Genomic DNA, 17,839 nt, shown 5'->3' on the forward strand with positions numbered 1-17,839 from the left:
TATTGGCTGATAGCTGACAAAGATCAGGAGCGGCGTTTGAATTAGATGCGCTTTTTGCCACGTGCTGTCGCCACGTGCCAGCGTAGCAGCACTAGCGTGCTTTGGAATCACTTTTAAGAACTTCAGAGCAAATCAAGACGGACCACAAAGAATAGAAGAGACAATCACAATGGGAGAGAGCGAGCGCGTTTCATGAAGCGCGGTCAAGGTCATGGAGGACACTCTCCGAAGTAGCTTCTTTCCCCCGTGCCATCCCGCCCTGTCGGCCCTGTGTAGCTTCCAGCGCGCTCGCTGGGACGAAAGGAGAGCGGAAGCGGTTAGAGCTTGCGACAAATCCCTATAACACCGCTCGTACTTGACAAGTTCTGAAAGCTTTTGCGGCAGTCGATTCGTGAGCCAATAAACTCCGACATTGAAGTCATTCGATCATTACTTGGAAAAGTGATTCAGAACTGCTTTAAATATCAATGTCTTATCAGTGACGTCCGTTAGACTTCACTGTGATCACGATATAGGTGTCGTGGCCTACTCGGGGACGGCGTCGTTCCGATACTGCTCCATGAAGCGTATCATTTCTCTGTACAGGAGAGTTGCGTCGTCGCCCGTTCCAACAACAAAGTCGTAATGCGTAAACCTCCGGTCGGCCACCGTGTAGAGATGCACCACGCTGGGCAGCTCCCTTTGCAATCGCGCCACGTCCCATGGGTCGGCGTACCAGTCGCCCGCACTGTGGTACAGCGCCACGGGAACTCGCACGCGGGACAGCTCGTACTTGGGCGGCCGCCACTGCGATGACAAACGCGTGGACATATAGATTTCAACAATGCTTTTCTGGTACACCACCACTAGCGCATAAGAGGCAAACGGTTTGGAAGACTACGGTTGCTTTACGCACCAAAACCACGACATGGCGATAAGGCAATGTCGTAGTGAGTGATAAATGCATGAATCCAGAACCCCTGGAGGCTCTTGTCGTACAGCTAAGTACATAAACGTTTCTTGTATTTAGCCTCCATTGCCATGTTTCTTATTTGTTTGAGTTTGCTATATTTTTTTCTTAACTTGTTCATTCTTGTTTTCGGGTTCCATGCATTTTTTTTTTGTTCTGCGAAACTTATAGAAATGTAGTAGCCGAGATGATATAAACCTCGACATCTCCGCAACAAGCCAGATAAAACAGAACAGAAATGGGGCCGCCGCGGACCGTATTCAGCGCCCGACCTCGGCAGCACTGCAGCATAGTCACTACGCTACCGCGGCGGGTTGGGAACACTAAAGACATCAATTTAAAAGTGCTATTTGAAAGTATATTTTCGTAATTTTTTCTGTGACGATTCGAACTTGGAGGCCGCATTTTACACATCCGCAATGCCAAGAAACATTTGGCAGGAGGTTTGGCTGGCTAAGAGCCAGGCCCGTAGGCAGAAATTTTTTTCGGGGGGGAAGGGGGGCACTTGCTGAAAACCTTGTCTATTTGAGAAAAACACCTATTTTCATTATTTATTTTTAATAAAAACACCTACTTGACCAATATATCGGGGGGGGGGGGGCAGCCCCCCCCCCTGGCTATGGGCCTGCTAAGAGCAGTACTTCGCTAACAGACATATTGTAGCGCTGAAGCACAATCACAAAACAAGAAACACAAAACGACAGGACAGGCGATAGGGACAGGTGTGAGGCAGTGGCGTAGCCAGGAATTTTGTTCGGGGGGGCTCACGTTGCAGCGCGACCTCCTCATTGAATTTTTAGAACGACTAAGTATATGAATAACATTTATTTATTTATTTATTTATTTATTTATTTATTTATTTATTTATTTATTTATTTATTATATCCTCAAAGGTCCCATATGGGACTTTACATGAGGGGTGGGCGTCATAAAATGGCGGTATCGATGAAGGTGTATGTTAGAATGTGGTTGAGTCTGCTTCCTGGATGGCATTTTTGAAGCGCGCAAAATCGCGGATGACTGCTGCTTCGTTCGGAAGGTCATTCCAGTCTCGGGTGGTGCGCAAAAAGAAGGGCTGCTGAAATGAGGTGGTGTGGGCACATGGCGGAATCACAGCATTTGGATGACTTGTGCGATGACCTCGATGGACCGGCTGGATGAGGTGGTTGTCACGCGGGGTTGAATAAAAGAATCTGTGAAAAAGGCAGAGACGTGCAATACGACGACGAAGAGCGAGGGTAGAAAGATTTAACTGGGATTTGAGGGCGGAGACGCTCGAGTAGCGGGAATAATCTGAAACAATGAATCTGGTTGCTCGGTTCTGTACTGACTCAAGTATTTCGATATGATTAGTTTGGTGGGGGTCAAAGACAGCAGCTGCATACTCAAGTTTTGGTCTGACAATGGTGTTATAAGCGAGTAGTTTAACGGAAGGTGGTGTCATGGAAATGTTACGGCGTGTGTACCCGAGAGCGCGGTTATCGGAGTGAATTATGTGATTTATATGGTCGCCCCAAGATAGGTTACTCGAAAGATGGACACGCAGGTATTTAATCGAGTCAGTAGCAGCTATATGACAGTTGTTGATTGTGTAAGTAGCCGGCGTGTGGTTTCGGCGACGATGGAAAGAAATTAGTGATGTTTTTTTCGCATTAAGGGACATCAACCAGGTGGTACACCACTGCTGAATGCGTGAGAGGTCATGCTGTAGAGAGGAGACATCGGTGGGGTTATTTATAGGGCGGTAGAGGACACAATCATCAGCAAAAAGACGGATGTTAGATTCAACGGAAAGCGGAATATCGTTAATGTATATTAGGAATAAAAGAGGCCCTAGGACGATACCCTGGGGCACGCTGGACAAGACATGCGAGAGGTCGGAGGAGTGATCATTAACATGCACGAATTGTTTACGGTTTGTTAGGAATGCTTTAATCCAGTTAAAAACATGCCGATGAAGGTTTAGACGCGAGGTTTTTTGAAGGAGACGGGAGTGGGGTACCTTATCGAAGGCTTTTTCAAAATCTAAGAACAGTGTGTCAATTGGGATGTTACGGTCCATATGAAGGTGAATGTCGTGCAGGAATAATGTTAGTTGGGTCTCGCATGAGTGATCTTTACGAAAGCCATGTTGGTTTGGGTGAAAGAAGTTTACAGATGATAAAAATGTAGCAACATGAGAAAAGATGACGTGTTCCATGATCTTTGAACAAACACTAGTGAGCGAGATTGGTCGGTAGTAACCTGCAAATGAGCGGTCACCTGTCTTGAAGAACGGAAAGACCTTCCCAACTCTCCAGTCTAATGGGACTTCACCTGTGTCGGGTGACTGCTGAAAAATGATTGACAATATGGAACTACATACATGTTTAGTATTTTTCAGAATTTTGGCGTTTATGCCATCTATACCGCATGACGAAGAGTTCTTTAATTGGTTAATAACTTTTACAATTCCCTCTGAATTGAATGTAATCTTTGGCATTGGCGGAAAAGCAAAATGCGGAAAATCAGGAAGTTCGTTGTTAGGTTCGTTAGTAAAGACTGAACAAAATGCAGAGTTGACGGATGGAACGTCGCAGTCGGCAACGGGGGATCCAGAAGTGTCACAAAGAGAGACTGTGGTTTTGTCGTCCGGTTTCATAATTTTCCAAAAGCGGCGTGGGTATGTACATGTATTACCATGTACATCCCTTTCCGTCCCGAATTTTTTGTAGGGTAGAATAAAATTTTTCGATGTTCTTTTCTAGCTAAGAGGCTATTGAAAAGCATGCAAAAAAATAAAGGAGACCGTAGGTACAATGGTTTTCGCGGGAGAATCATGTCCAGTATGCTGGACACTAGGATTCATTTGTTCCACTTATGGGTACCCACATTCTGCTTTCTTCCTTGAAAAAATGTTGCTGTCGTTCCTGTCATAAAGTTAATTTTCTTTTAAAACACAAAAAAAAATAGTTTGTTTTGACCTGAGAAAAAGAAAAAAAAATTCTATTGTTAACTGTCGCGCATAGCGTTCAGCACCACGAAGGGGTAAAAAGCTAGGAGGGAATGCGCTTGGCGTCCACAAGTCAACCTCCTCCGACGCCGTTCCCTCCTTGTGCTCTAGGCTCTTGGTAGAATTCCCAGCTTGCTCCTGGTCTGGGTTTCAAGATTGTCACGTGACGTCCTTCCTAGTTTCTTTTCTCTCCTCCATGTTTAGCACAATGCGCGCCAATTGCATCCCGGTGTCCAGTGCACTGGACATGAACACAATCTCGCATTGCGAGCAAACTTCTGATCACAAAAGCTACCTTTTTGCAACATTGTTTCAAGAGGGCATAAATCAGCTCGCATGATTTAATTTATTTGAATTGCGCGAAGATAACTCCTCAAATAATTTTGTATGCTTGAGTATACCATGCGCGCGCGTTTCCTCTTGAATGACTCCATTACTCTGATGCGCCCCCATAAGAAAATGGGGCTGAAGGAAGAACTACATTCAAAAAGATACTTCTCGCCTCTTACAGAAGCTGTCAAAGTAGTTTCGGCTTCGATTGTGGCTTTGCTTGCTTTTCTGCCCCGCTATTTTTGTTATGTCCAGTACACTGGTCGCGGGGTTGGAAAGGGACATACATTGTCACTGGTATTACCATTAATATGTATTACCAGTGACAATTCGTATTAGATGCTGCAAATCACTTCTTGAATGCTGCCCTCTGTTAAGAACGAGCAAGAAATGTGTTTTTTTTTCGTAAAAATATTATGTTGGCATGCCCGCAAAATCTTTCCAGGAATAACTGTCTTCAATGTTTTCAATATTTGTGTTTGTGTGTGTGTGTAACAGGTACGGCAAATATCACGTAAACTTCGGAACTGCATCAGCTTTGAACTGAAGAGGTGCCTGATAACAAAAAAATGAAGTCCACGAAATAACCAGGATTTTAATGCAGATTGTTTACGCAAAATGTTAATCTTTTTGCACAAATGATGCGGCCAGGGAAAAGCAAGAATGGGAAAGTACACCTCGAATACGGGAAAATATAAGTCACCGGAAACAGTGCGCAGTATGCTTACGCAAAACTTCACAAATGTACATTTAAATATGCAATCAATAAACGGAACTAAGCAATGATCACTATACATAATGGCCAACTGATATGTCCTTGGGCCAAGCTGCTGTCTCGGACGCACCATGTAAACAGAACTATAAAGGAAGAGCGCAGAAATAACGAAAGAAACTACTTCAAAACTGTTTTAAAAGTGCGAACCACTATTGTGCACTCAATTTAAAGGAAGGTTGCCGCTTCTAGTTCAAAAAGCAATGAAGAACAAAAACGACAAATGAAAGTAACAAACAATGCTGTTAGTACGGCTTCCCAATAGTTGAATTTGTTTGGTAACGCCGCGTATGCCGACCTCTCAGTGAACAAGGTGAAGCTGTCGATTGGCTGGTAATGTCCACCTGATGCCCGTATTCTTATGTTTATATTAGGTCACAGTGTTAACTGCTAAAAGGTACAAAATCCTCACGGCTTTAAAAGGTGGTGAACAATAATATTGAGTCAGAATTACGGGCTCATTGACCTGAACTCTGGAACAGTAGTGTCTTTTCCTTTCGTTTGCGCTGATTTTTGTCCTGCTCGGTATCAAAGGACAACGTTGACCCGGCGAGGAAGCTTAGCGAAGCGGTCAATGACTTCCGACACGCTGATGTCGACATTTCTGTGGGCGTACAGAAGTGCCTGGCCAACCATGCGTTCCTCAGACATCGTGGAGCGTAAGTAGTTCTTAAGTAACCTCATGCTTGAAAACGTTCCCTCTGCACTGGCAGTGGTCACTGGAAGGGTGACTAGAATCCGGAGTAGCTTGTACACATTCCCACAGAACCTGCTGTCGCAATGAGAGAGGGCATCGGTTCCTGTACCGGGGCTCTGGTTTGCTGCTTTGTTCGCCCACTTTGTCCACCATAGTCGCAGTTCTCCAAAACCAGCCCTCGTTTCGACGTCATGCGCAAAAACGGTCAGGAGATTTTCTGCTCCTTTCTCCCGATCATCTTGCATTGGTGGTATTGCGGATGATACAATTAATGAAAAGTCCTTTAGAAGTGTCCTGTGCTGTTCGAACCGTTGGTTTAACTGGGCTAGTACGTGGTTCATGAACGGAATGAACAGGGTTCTGCGAAAATATTCTTCCGCACTTTCGAATGCATTGCTCCCAAGGTTTTGCTTCCGGACACCGGCTCGACGGCTGGTGATCTCCACATTCAGTTTTTCTGCCAATGCCTGCTTTTGTGCAAATATTTTTGAGAAAGAAACATTCGTGTTCTTGCGGTCACTTTCAGTTGTCTGCTGTATCACTTCTGTGTCGTCAATGGCAGCGCTCATGTCGATACTCCTCGTCTGCAGCTTCTTTGACAGTGGCAAAGTCAGTGCTAACACGTGTTCCGTGACATGCAGGCTTACAAGGAACGCTGGTGAAAAGAGTGCCAACATTAGACTGTTTGCCTGCACTGGACTTTCGCCATTTCCGTTAAACTCCTCTAGTGCTGCGATCAACGGCTGAAAGAGGCTCACAAATGAAAGCACTGCATCGTGCTTCTCGGCCCAGCGCGTTTCGCATAGTCCCAAAAGGCGCTGCCTTGTAGGCTCAGGACAGCTCAAACTTATCACTTTTCGCAAAACGTGTGAGCGGCTAGAAGATTTACGGAAAAAAGGCTGACGTCGCCTTCAGAGTCCCAAAACAGTTTCGAATATCTGTGATGGAGCATGCCGCACACAGAACTAGATTAAGGGAGTGACTGGCGCAGTGAGTGTAGAGAGCGGCTGGATATTTCTCACGAACAGCAGCTTGAACACCATTCGTTTTGCCGGCCATCGAGCTTGCACCATCGTAGCCTTGACCACGGAGATGCTGCATGTTAATTCCCATGTCTATAAGGAACCTTATGATGGTGTCGGCGAGGGCCCGGCCACTTTGGTCGTGAATTGGCACAAAGCCTAAGAACACTTCTTCGATTTCGTTCGCATCCTTATTAAGGTACCTTGCACAAACAGTAAGCTGCTCGATACCAGCAATATCCGTCGTTTCGTTTCAGTGTTGCACTGTACGAATGCCATGGGGCGCTGCTCTGGCATTCCTGTTTTACCCAGGCGACGTGTAAATAAAAGAGTGTGTGGAGAGTACTCGTTGAGTGCGGATGTTTCTTCTGCTTCAGCGCTTCGCGCCAAACCGCGTGTTCGGGCTGAAAGGCGTCCCCGCCGGTCGCGTTGGTCACCTCCGGTCTTCACCTGCTGCTGCGCCGGGACTACCAGCCCGCAACACAGCACTCATGTTTTCCGACGTATTGCCAGATGGCGTCCATATCTCATGCAGCGCCTCTTCTATCGTCTTTAGACGACATTTGCAGCAAAGCACGCAGATACGCGGCCAATTTTTCTTTTCCGTCTCTTCTATGAGACCTGTGTTCGCTATTCCAAAAAGGTAATCTGCTAATAGAAAGCTAAAATACTTCTCTTTAGTGTACCCTTAAATTAAATTGAGTATTTGTTGCATTTAATTCCGTTAATGGGCGACCTTGAACACTGCCCTTTACATAGTGCTCGTCAAGTGGTCGAATGTTCAGGTGACATTAACCCAATTACAAAGAAAGTATAATGACGCAGCCACTGTTAATTTACATGGCTGTATGGGGCGATCTTAATTGCCAGACCCGTCGACTCAAAACTGAAAGAAGTTTGAAGAACAAGTGATAATTCAGTCTTATTAAGGTTAATAAACTCACCGTTCTGTAATTCATTATGTTGAGTAGCATCCCGTAGTCGTACTTCCGGAAGCAGTTGCAACGAATGAGCTGCAGAAGCAAGGTAAAAATGAAAAAGATTACATTCTTGCCAGTGATACGCTACAGCTGTGCTAAAATTACATGTTTTCCGTGCCCCGCTTTTATGATCAAGATGAAGAGGGTTGAAGCTGCAAAGCGAGACGTGACCTCGGGCTGTTAATTAACTACACTCGCGACGGAGCAGTGGAAACCAGTGCTGGGCAGTATCGAAGATATGTGTATCTTAGATACTATTTGGGTATCTTCTATCTGTATCGCAATAAGTCTCGCCAGATGTATCAGTATCTGTATTTTCAATACACGAAATAATATATCGTTTATCTTAAGATGCAAGGTACTGCGATCGCAATACCACCTTGCGAAGAATAAACGTTGGCTGAACACCACTTCCCAATCTGATACTGCTGCCACTAAGCCGCCCGAATAAAACTAAAGGCAGTTCTCATATCTTTCTGGCAGAGTACCTCATCGAAGGCAGGCGATGAGGTCTATAGATAGATCTGTAATAAGAAATTTGCGAATGTATAGAAGAATCTCAAGATGTCATTGGAAGGTATCGTTCGGATACAGTGATCGCTGTAGTATCTTGTATCTCTATCTCAAGTATTTCTAGCTTGCCCGAGTATCTTGTATCGCGGCACAATTTCACAGTATATTTGTCCAGCTATGTGTCGATGCAGTGAGGTGGAGGCATATACACAAGGCGTAGGAATAAGACGTGCGTCTCCATAACGGAGGTTGTGCTTCGGCTTCCATTCTCCCAAATGGAGCTTTGCGTATCTTTAAAAAGCAGTGTAGGACGACGTGCATTGCATGCAGAGGTCACTCTGAGTAACGCAGCCAAGCTATTTCGCTAAAATAGATGCAGGCATAAAGCGACGCAAAGCAACACTCGTCAGCCCAGGTTCCACCGACTACAGCCGAAACTAGTAAACTACGGACATATATTACGCAGACTCGATGGATGTCCAAAGTCGTTAGGTCAAGGGTTATGCAAGGTGTTCTCTGTATAACCAGAGACTGCAAGGAACTTAAAATCAAAAGCTTTGGTTTCGCGCATTTTCCATTTCATAATTTAGACACATTGAGCATTAATGGCCAGGTTCAGGGCGCATCTAACATACGACACTGATAAACTTGTGAAACATGTTTAATGTTCTTCAATGTAATACGTTTTTGGGAAAATTGCTGTGTTTTACCAACAATATGAAAGCTCGTTGTTAAAAGGAAGAGGAGGAAAAGAAAAACGGAAGGGCAGGGAGATTAGCCAGTTCTTTGTTACAAACCTTTTCATGAAGGCATATTCATAGAATGAAGAAAGACTACCTGGGTAAGATGGTAGACGTTACGCACTGAGGTGCCCGAAGGGTCGTGGCTTAGGTACACTGACAGCCGGCTCTAGTTGGGAAAAAACAAAATATAAAGCATTACCCTATTTCATCTGATGGTAATCAAGTCGCGAAAAAAGCTCTTCTTTCTTTTCAAAAATAGTAAAGGGATAGCTATATGAAATTTGTTCCACCCGCCGTGGCGTATAGCTTAGAAGGCAAGGTGTCGCGCTGCTAAGCACAAGGACGCAGGTCCAATTCCCGGCCACGGCGACCGCATTTCGATAGGGACGTAATGCAAAAAATTCGACGTACTTTAACTTAGCACATTAAAGTACCGCAGGGGATCAAAATGATGATGGATGCTAATTACGAAAACGCTTCTTGTCTGTCGTGACAGCGTGGGTTGGAAAGAGTATACAGTGTACCGCGGTACTATATAGGTAGGAAAAAAAAAAATGGAGCCCACTCAGACTCACGAAAGAAATATACTTTGTTCTGAGGACTCACTCGTACTCAGACTCACCAAAATATCCCTCAACCGGACTCACATTCAATTAACCTTTTCTCAACTACACTCACTCGGACTCAAGCTCACCAACATATTTCTCAGCCGGACTCACTCAGATTAAGATTCACGGCTTGACCTGCGTCTGAGTGAGCCGATTCACGAGTCCGTTAGCGACAAATTGGTCTTTTCGATCAAGGTGTCAATGCTCTTTAACGCCAATATTTCACTTAATCGGTGCCCTACGATACGCCTTTTAGTCTTGTACCTTCAAATACGAGTTATCAGTGGTTTCAATCCAGTAAGGACATTTTTATGAAATACGCGACTGACACGAGGTATTTTCATCAAGAACTCTCCATGAAGGAGTTTGCGGGGGGAAGTCATGGCACTTCCCCCCATAACTCCCGCCTCAAATGAATAAAGATTGATGTAGCGTATGAACTCTCGTGCGTTGAGATATGTGTGAATAGACTTGAGTATAAACGCAAGCCGAAATAAGGCTGATAGTAATGCTGAAGATGAGTAGATAAGACCGTAGGCCGGCAATAAAAAGTGGAGCTCACTCAGACTCACTAAAGAAATGTATTTGAAGCTTAGGGCTGACTCGGACTCAGACTCGTCAATATTTTCCTTAACCGGACCCACTCGGACTCAGACTCACTAAAATTTTCCTCAACCAGACTCATTCGAACTCAAGCTCTATTAAAATATTACTCACCCGGACTCACTCAGACTCAGACTCACGGCCCGATCTGAGTCTGAGTGAGTCTGTGTGAGTTGACTCGTGAGTGAGTTTGCCGACCTATGCCGCGGTAACACTCTCTCACTGTAGACACGTCAACAGCAGCGAACGGGGACGCGAGCACGGAAATGAAGGAATAGAAAAGTGAGTCCGTCGTAAAGGCCAATGCGACATTAGAGGAATGCGAGTTCTACGTGGCACTTACGATGTTCAGCTGGTTCCAGTTGATGCCGTTCAGTACAGCTACCGCTGCGATGCACAAATCCACCGTGAAGTCACTTCCGCACACGAGCGCGGCTTGTAGCTTTGTCAGCGCTGTGTTTACCATGAGTCCTCCACTTCCGGTGAGTCTGAGGAATGTCTGTGTGAGACCGATTCGGGGCTTTGTGATGACTCTTGTGGTGACCGAAACTAGAGAATGTAGACACACACGCGCGCACTGTGTGAAAGATCCCGCTCTCTCTCTCTCTCTCTCGTGTTAGTCCTCTAAGGATTAAAGGGACACTAAAGGCAAATATTAAGTCGGCGTTGATTGTTTAAATAGCGGTCCAGAAACCTCGTAGTGCTACTTTTATGCCAAGAAAGTGCTTATTTTGAAATGCAATCGCGTTTTAGTGGTCCGCATCGCGTTAGCGCACTTCAAATCACCCGCCTGAAATCCGACTTTCATACGTCACTGCTGCCGTGCCCAACGTTGCCCGCCTTTACTTCGCGGCCGCCGACACTAGTAGCAGCAGAGCGAAAGCAGCGGGACCCACAGCAGCAACAACGGCCATCGTAGCCATCGAAGCTTGCCGCAATCGCCGCAATGGATGTGGACGGAGAACTTGACAACGAGACATTGGCTCGCGACGCTGGGCTCCAATTCAGCGACTTGAGCCCCGATGAATTCGGTATGCTGCTGAGAGCTCGTAGTGCCGGCCTCGTTGCATGCGGCATTCTGTCGAACTTTCTGTAAGAGCGACTTTCACGTGCGCGCAAAACACACGCGGCAGTACGCGATCCCAAAACTACCACTGAGACGCGACCGCGTGTGCGAAGCAGGGCGCCGGGCGAAGCGCAGTTCGGCGAAAACGGAACCTTTGAACCACGCGCGCCGTTCCCCATGGCAACGCCAAAGAGGTTCCTTTTTCCATGAATCAAACGGAAATGAACAAACAGCATTTTATTACGTCTTTTGATGCACGGAAGGTTCTTTTTTTTTATTGCTGCTAGTTTGATTACTAGTGATTTATTGTAGGCAGACTCTCATACGTCATCGGGATCACTTCGAAAATGTCCCACTCGTGGCGCTCATCATGTGATAAATTTAGCTTAATTTCTCGGTAAGTAGGGCACTGCTGTTGATAATATTGCCGTTTTAGAAGTTGTCATACATTGAACTTTTACTCTGACACAAATTGTTATTTGGCTTTAGTGTCCCTTTAATGCCATTGGGACGTAGTACATGGCTACAGTGCGAACGGTATGATAATGTAAGCCAGATAAAAAGGAACAATTATTCCGTCACGATTTGCTAATTGAACGCATGTTGTGGAATGCCTGAATTATAACTTACCGCTATGACGTCAGCGTACGGCTCGAATGCCAGCAAAGGGGTCCTCATGCGTCCCAAGTAGGCTACCGGAGCCATGGCGGTGAAAAGTACGATCTAGAAACACAACCCGCGGGGTTGGTGACGTAAACGACAGTTTTAGTTTTTAGACGTGCTCGTGTTTGAAAGAGCATGAAACCTGTCTGCGCTTATGATTCATGAGACATTGGAGGCTCACCTTGCTGTTGTACTCAGGCTTTTCGGAGAGAAGGCCGAACAGAACCTGAGATCCCTGAGACCAGCCGATGTACAGGAGTCGTTCTTGCTGCGTCACGTTCAGCACTGCGTCTATCGTAGCTGGCAGGTCGTGCTTCACCATTTCGTCAAAACTAAAAGAAAGCGGCACTCGTCAAAAACTCCTCAGACTTCCAAAAAAAATAGTTGCCGAAAAGACTAAAAAGTGTCGTTCTTGATTTTCGTGTTTCATAATTATATTATACAGTTACCACTGTATGATGGTGACGCACTTCAAAATATAGCTAGTTAATATTGTATAATTAGGAGCATATCAACTTGTATCTTTCTTTTTTTTCTTTTAGCTGCGTTGCTTGCTTGTTTTTTTGTATTATTCGTTTACTCACGGCCCTCCGTAATGGCGATGGCCTCGAGGGTATAAATAAGTAAAATGAAGTGCAGTTATTTAAGCACCCCTCTTGCACCAGAATGGTCGCTGCTACGTGCTTACGTATAAATGTCACCGTGCACGTATTTATTTTGTACATATACAAAGGAAACGATCGCAAATACGTTGTAGAACTCGACGATTAATTACTTTATACACGGAAATGTCAGCATGAAATGCTGCTGGGTGCAGTGAAGCGAATTCGATATCGAGAACCCCTAGCGAGCCGAGTTGATTTTGAATGAAAAGGAGCGCTTGATTTACGTGTCAATTAGTTGCCTCCCTTAGCGTTTTGTTGACCAAACCAGACTTAGCCACGTTCCTCTGGATCGACAGCGTACTTTTGAGGATTGTTAATTAGTTCTCAAGGGCTTTCAATGGGCTGTTAATTCTAGCTTTGAAACTTCTCATAGCATCACAAAAAACATTGCACGCATGAATAATTTTTGAATTATTTGCTACAGTAACTGCCTCTCTTATCGGGCGCTTTGTTTTACTGCTGCGTGCTGGAATCATCGCCAATCACAACACAGTGAGGTCACTGCACTTCGGGGCGTGCGGGCATCAGGTACCCGCTGTCTGACTGTACAGTTTTCGCTCCTGTCTCGAAGACAGACCGGCTTTAGATTTTATCGCCGCTAACACGCCTTCGTGTATTGATACCTTTGCCGAAGTTTGCTGTTTCCGTGGCAGCACGCTCGGTTACCAACACGCATGTTCATTACCAGCGTCGATTCAGCAATGCCTACAGCGTTGCCAGCAAGAGCGGCGTTTTAAATAATGACTTGCATATTGGCAGGTGCGTCCAGGTAAGTTGAAGGGAAAAAAATATTTGCAGGCTATCATCTCTTAAGAGGCAAAAATATTGAAACACGCTTCCGCACACGATGCCCATTGTTGCGGAGAAGCCACTTTTGACGAACATGCACTTCTGAACATGAACATGAACGTAAACATGCATGAACATGCATACGAGGTACTTATGAAAAGCCTAAAAGACCCATATCTAGAAACCGAAACGGATAAATTTCACGGGAACGTAAAGCACGCCTACGTGTATTTCCCTTTAAAAACATACGTAATCAAAGTGGGTGGATTACTGATTGCAATGTGGACTCAAAGAAAGCTTTCAATTTTGCATATGTGTATATGCACGCGCAGACACAAACACACAAAAACGTACATAAGTGATAGTTTAAACCCCGGAAAAAAGTTTTGACTGCGACGCTACACTTATCATTGGAAACAATTTAAGGCATGTCTCATAGGTTACACGCTATTAATTATGTATAATTCGAGCAGATACAAATAATTCCGCGTTTAAGGAAAAGTGCTTTTCGATGTCCCAACGAAAGGAGACTGACCTGAAGTTCCAGAAGAAGGGATTAACTCTAGAGTATCTGGTGTGACTAGTGTAGATATTGCCGCGAAAGTTGCCAAGCCAGACGTCGTAGCCAGCGTCAGCGAGTAGAAATCCTGCGAAGATAAAAAACAAAACCAAAAAGGCTGCAAAAAAATTACCGTAAAGACACGGGGAAACTTCATTTAAAGTACAGGAGAACTGCTGCGTGCGACACACACGAATATAGACATAAAAAAAAGAGTGAGAGAGTATGCTGCAAATTCGTGTTCGCAGTATGTGTTGTATTTTTCAGCGGTACAATCACCGAGTGGCTCTTGTTTCAAGCAGATGTGTAGCTGATTGAATCTGACTGGCTTACCATCGGCCATATAGAACAGCAAAAATAATAATCCAGACATGTTTTTTTTTAGCGTAAAGACGCACAAGTCTGATTTCACTGTACGCGTTATCGTTTCGGAGAAAACGTCATGGCACAAATCGGTTTCAATCTACTTGCAAGAAAAACTAAACCTGCTGGAGTGTAACGATTCTTTTCAGTAGAAAGATTCTGCCCAAATTTTGGATTTCGTGCGCGCCAAGTCTAGCCGGGATTTAAATGAGTTTTCCGTGGACAAGATGGACCTCTAATAATCTATACCTCATGACAGTCTGCTAAACTTCCTCGAAGAATCAATCGACAAATACGGTTCTTTGGCCTTCCAGAACGCTGATGGCATTCTGATAGGTGGTTTCTTGAGCTGCTAGGCTTTTATTTAAGGTCTACGTTCATTGAATGGAATGGTGTTCTGCGCTTGCCGGCAAGCCGTTTGTGTTTTCTCCCTCGTTGCTCCTGTTCTTAGTGATTTATACTTAGCTAAATATGACAGTGTTCTTAACAGTAGACTTAGTCTTACTGACGTTGTAAAAGTGTTTAGATTTGTGGATGACTTTATGTTTTTTTGTTAGCAGTGACTCGAACTCCAGTTGCACGTACGCCAGTAGCATTCTTACCAAAACAGTACGTGAGCGCCTAACTCCTCCGGAATTAGCGTTTGAGTTCCCTGTTGCCGAACAGTTAGGATTTCTGGATATAATGTTTTATTTTATCAGTCACCAAACTTGCTGATGTTATGACCCTCGAACAAACACGGCTTTGATGCCGTTCCCATCGTCATATTCTAAGCTGGTAAAATGGAGGATTGTTGACATGTCCTTGCGCAACGCTGTGCTGAAAATGTGTCCACATTTGATTGTTCAGGTGCTTCCGAAACAGGCAACTGGTCTGCAGAAAGCTGGTTATCCGATTAATCTACTGGTAGCAATGACGGAATGTTTACTGCACAAATTAACTGCCTGCACCATTGAGCGCATGCTGATAGAAAACGTAATGTTGTTGAAGTGCCATGCAACAAGATTGAGCACATTCTAAAAAATATTGCTTGTCGCCTAGATGTGTCTGTTGTGTTCAGTGCCCCAAAAGGTTCTCGGCCTATGATAAAGTAGTGTGCCTGGGGAAGAGCCTCTTTACTTGTGACTTGCCCGAAAAAACACAGATCTAAGTTTGTCAAATGTGTTGGTCATGCTGTGTATCGAATCCCGTTGAGCTGTTGCAAGTTCTACACAGGCCAGGCCGCTCGATGCCTTAGCGATCGTTCGAGAGAACACTGTGGTGATGTAAAGTGCTCGCGGATTGGAATAGGACAATTTAGGGCTAAGTAGCGCACATACTTTCGTTTCCACCATCTTCAGTTCGGGTCACATCGGCGTAATTTTGATTCGAATGCGTAGATCAGAGCCAATATTATCTTTAGAGACCAGATTCGTCGCGACATGACGTGGTTATCTCGAGCAATTGCGCATACCAGTCGTTATACTAAAAAAAAATGATGTCACGTTTGAATCCGTGGTACTGTATGTAAACTCAAAGACTGTCTTCTTGCCATGCACTGCAGCGCGCGCGGCTGTCAGCCTGAATGTGATGAAGTTGACGTGTTTTCAAGAATGAAGAAAATATAGTCCGTGAGATAATTGAAGCCGTAATGATTTAGCAGTTGGGCACACGGTGTGTCAGCACGCCTGGTTACCTTGAAAAGAACTTGCGTTCCTTCGTGCCGATTATAACTAGTTCAGAGTCACGCCTGTGCACTCACCTCACCAAGATAAGATAAGATAAGATAAGATTCTTTAATGAAATGCCCGGAGAGGTTAGCCTGGTTTGTCGCGTGGCTTGCTACTCCAGGTGTCGGGTGATTATGGTATATACAATGATCACATATACACCATATACACACAAATAGTACATACAGTCACAAACACACATATATACACCTCACCAAATCTTGTACAAAAGTCTTTATCTGCTGTTCCAAACAAACATTTGTTGATAGTTAGCACTTATGTCGTCTTGCTTATTTCGTACCTGTCTAAGTGTGCGCTATTTTAAACCTGTGTTGACTTGCTTTTAAATTGCTTGTATGTGCGATCGGCATGACAGCCGTCTATCGAGAATAATGCCGAGCAATGTACACACCTTTACCTTAAGGTTTACCTTTCAATCTTAAGTTTAAAAGAATTTAGTTGTCGTCTAGGAAGTGTAGTACAGCTGGCTGCGTATGAGACACATGCCTCTTTCTTTCAAGAACCTGTTAATAATATCGATGCCCTTTTGCAGCTCGTTTGACGCCATTAGTATGCCCCAAAATAGAATCTAAAACATGACCGTAGGGGTGGTTTCCAATGGTGGTCAAACACAATAAGGCGGTGTACACGTCAAAGGCGCTCAAGTAAGCCCGGAGCTCTCCGTGTCACTGCGCTTCCATTTAACACCAGGTATCAAACGTACCTAAACTTTGATGTGGAAAATTGAGGACAAAGTCAGCGGACGACATGGCCGTTCCGTGCAGTACGAGCACTGGCGTCCTTCCTTCGCTGTGGACATTGTGGTTAGTCCGTTGTGCGCCGTCGCTCTTTTCGTGGGGTATCCGTTGAACACGTAAGACGTAGCCGTCGTCGGTTGTCACAGTGTGCTCTTCCACGGGATATCCCTTGCTTGTAATCAGCTCAGACTATAACGACAGAAAAAAGAAAGGAGCTGAACTTTCGCCCGGAAGAGTAAAACATTAAGTGTAACACCAAATTACACAAGTTACGGCTCAGAGTACTATGGGCAGTGCAAGTTGTAGTAAGTGACTAAACAAACCTAGTGTCACGCCCCAAAAGACGCATAAACGGCGTTTACTAAGTAACCGCGAGCACTTGCTGGTCATAACGCCAGCAGTTGAGAGTATTCAAGCTTGTTCCACAGTAGACTTCCCGGTTTTCGCATTTTAACTGCACAATTTCTCTAAAGCTTTGTAGCTTGATCTCGAACACTTGATCTGAAAGCTTGATCTCGAACACTTGTCGCACTGCAAGGCAGCGCGCTCGAAGCCCACGAAGACACAATTGTATTAACCTTCAGAATTCTCAGCATGCCCTTTCATGCCCACCCTTTGACCCTGCAGTCACAACAGCTCACACACCCTCCGAGAACAGCGCGAAGGTCGCAGAAGCGTCGTGCTGAAGCAGTAAGTCACTCACGACATTCCGGGACGCATCTGGGTCGAGATGAATCCGGCTTCGGGCGTAACGAATGTTCCACAGGACGAACGCCACAGTGTTGCAGAACTGCGGTGTCATAACCTTTAAAAGGAGAGCATGGACTCGTATGGTATTCATTCCTTTTTTTTTTCGTAGTAAAAGGGATGGGGATGAGGGGTGTGGTATCTTCGTTGGCGTTTACCAAAATATTTTATGGTAGATGCATGTTCGAACGAATTCTGGCAGCATTTATGTACCCATCGCTCGTCAGTTTACAAGGCAAGGAAGGCACTTCGGCGCTTCTCAAAGTTGGCGGGCTTGTGCGAACACCTTTGACTGAATGGTGCAGTCCCAC

General features: G+C 45.0%; 1 protein-coding gene across 1 annotated transcript; it reads right to left on the reverse strand.

Moving 5' to 3' along the window:
- Window positions 1-438: 438 nt before the first annotated feature.
- LOC119397941 (lipase member J) lies at window positions 439-17,629 on the reverse strand. Its single transcript, XM_037665243.2, has 9 exons — window positions 17,485-17,629; window positions 16,748-16,970; window positions 13,928-14,039; window positions 12,120-12,270; window positions 11,906-11,998; window positions 10,553-10,708; window positions 9,093-9,164; window positions 7,707-7,775; window positions 439-786 (listed from the first exon to the last, which is right to left on the reverse strand). The coding sequence occupies exons 1-9, from the start codon at window positions 17,620-17,622 to the stop codon at window positions 526-528; spliced, it is 1,275 nt and encodes a 424-aa protein (XP_037521171.2). The 5' UTR covers window positions 17,623-17,629; the 3' UTR covers window positions 439-525.
- Between the last annotated feature and the right edge of the window lie 210 nt (window positions 17,630-17,839).

Source organism: Rhipicephalus sanguineus, chromosome 6, assembly GCF_013339695.2.
Source record: "Rhipicephalus sanguineus isolate Rsan-2018 chromosome 6, BIME_Rsan_1.4, whole genome shotgun sequence".
NCBI classification, from domain to species: Eukaryota; Metazoa; Arthropoda; class Arachnida; order Ixodida; family Ixodidae; genus Rhipicephalus; species Rhipicephalus sanguineus.

Bases quoted from the DNA above. Each gene is read 5' to 3' on its own strand.
- LOC119397941 (XM_037665243.2), bottom strand. From the start codon at position 17,622: ATGAATACCATACGAGTCCATGCTCTCCTTTTAAAGGTTATGACACCG. The intron at 10,709-11,905 runs GTAAGTTATAAT...GGTCTCACACAG, and splicing joins CGTACGCTGACGTCATAGCG to ACATTCCTCAGACTCACCGG. The intron at 787-7,706 runs GTGAGTTTATTA...TTGTCATCGCAG, and splicing joins ACATAATGAATTACAGAACG to TGGCGGCCGCCCAAGTACGA.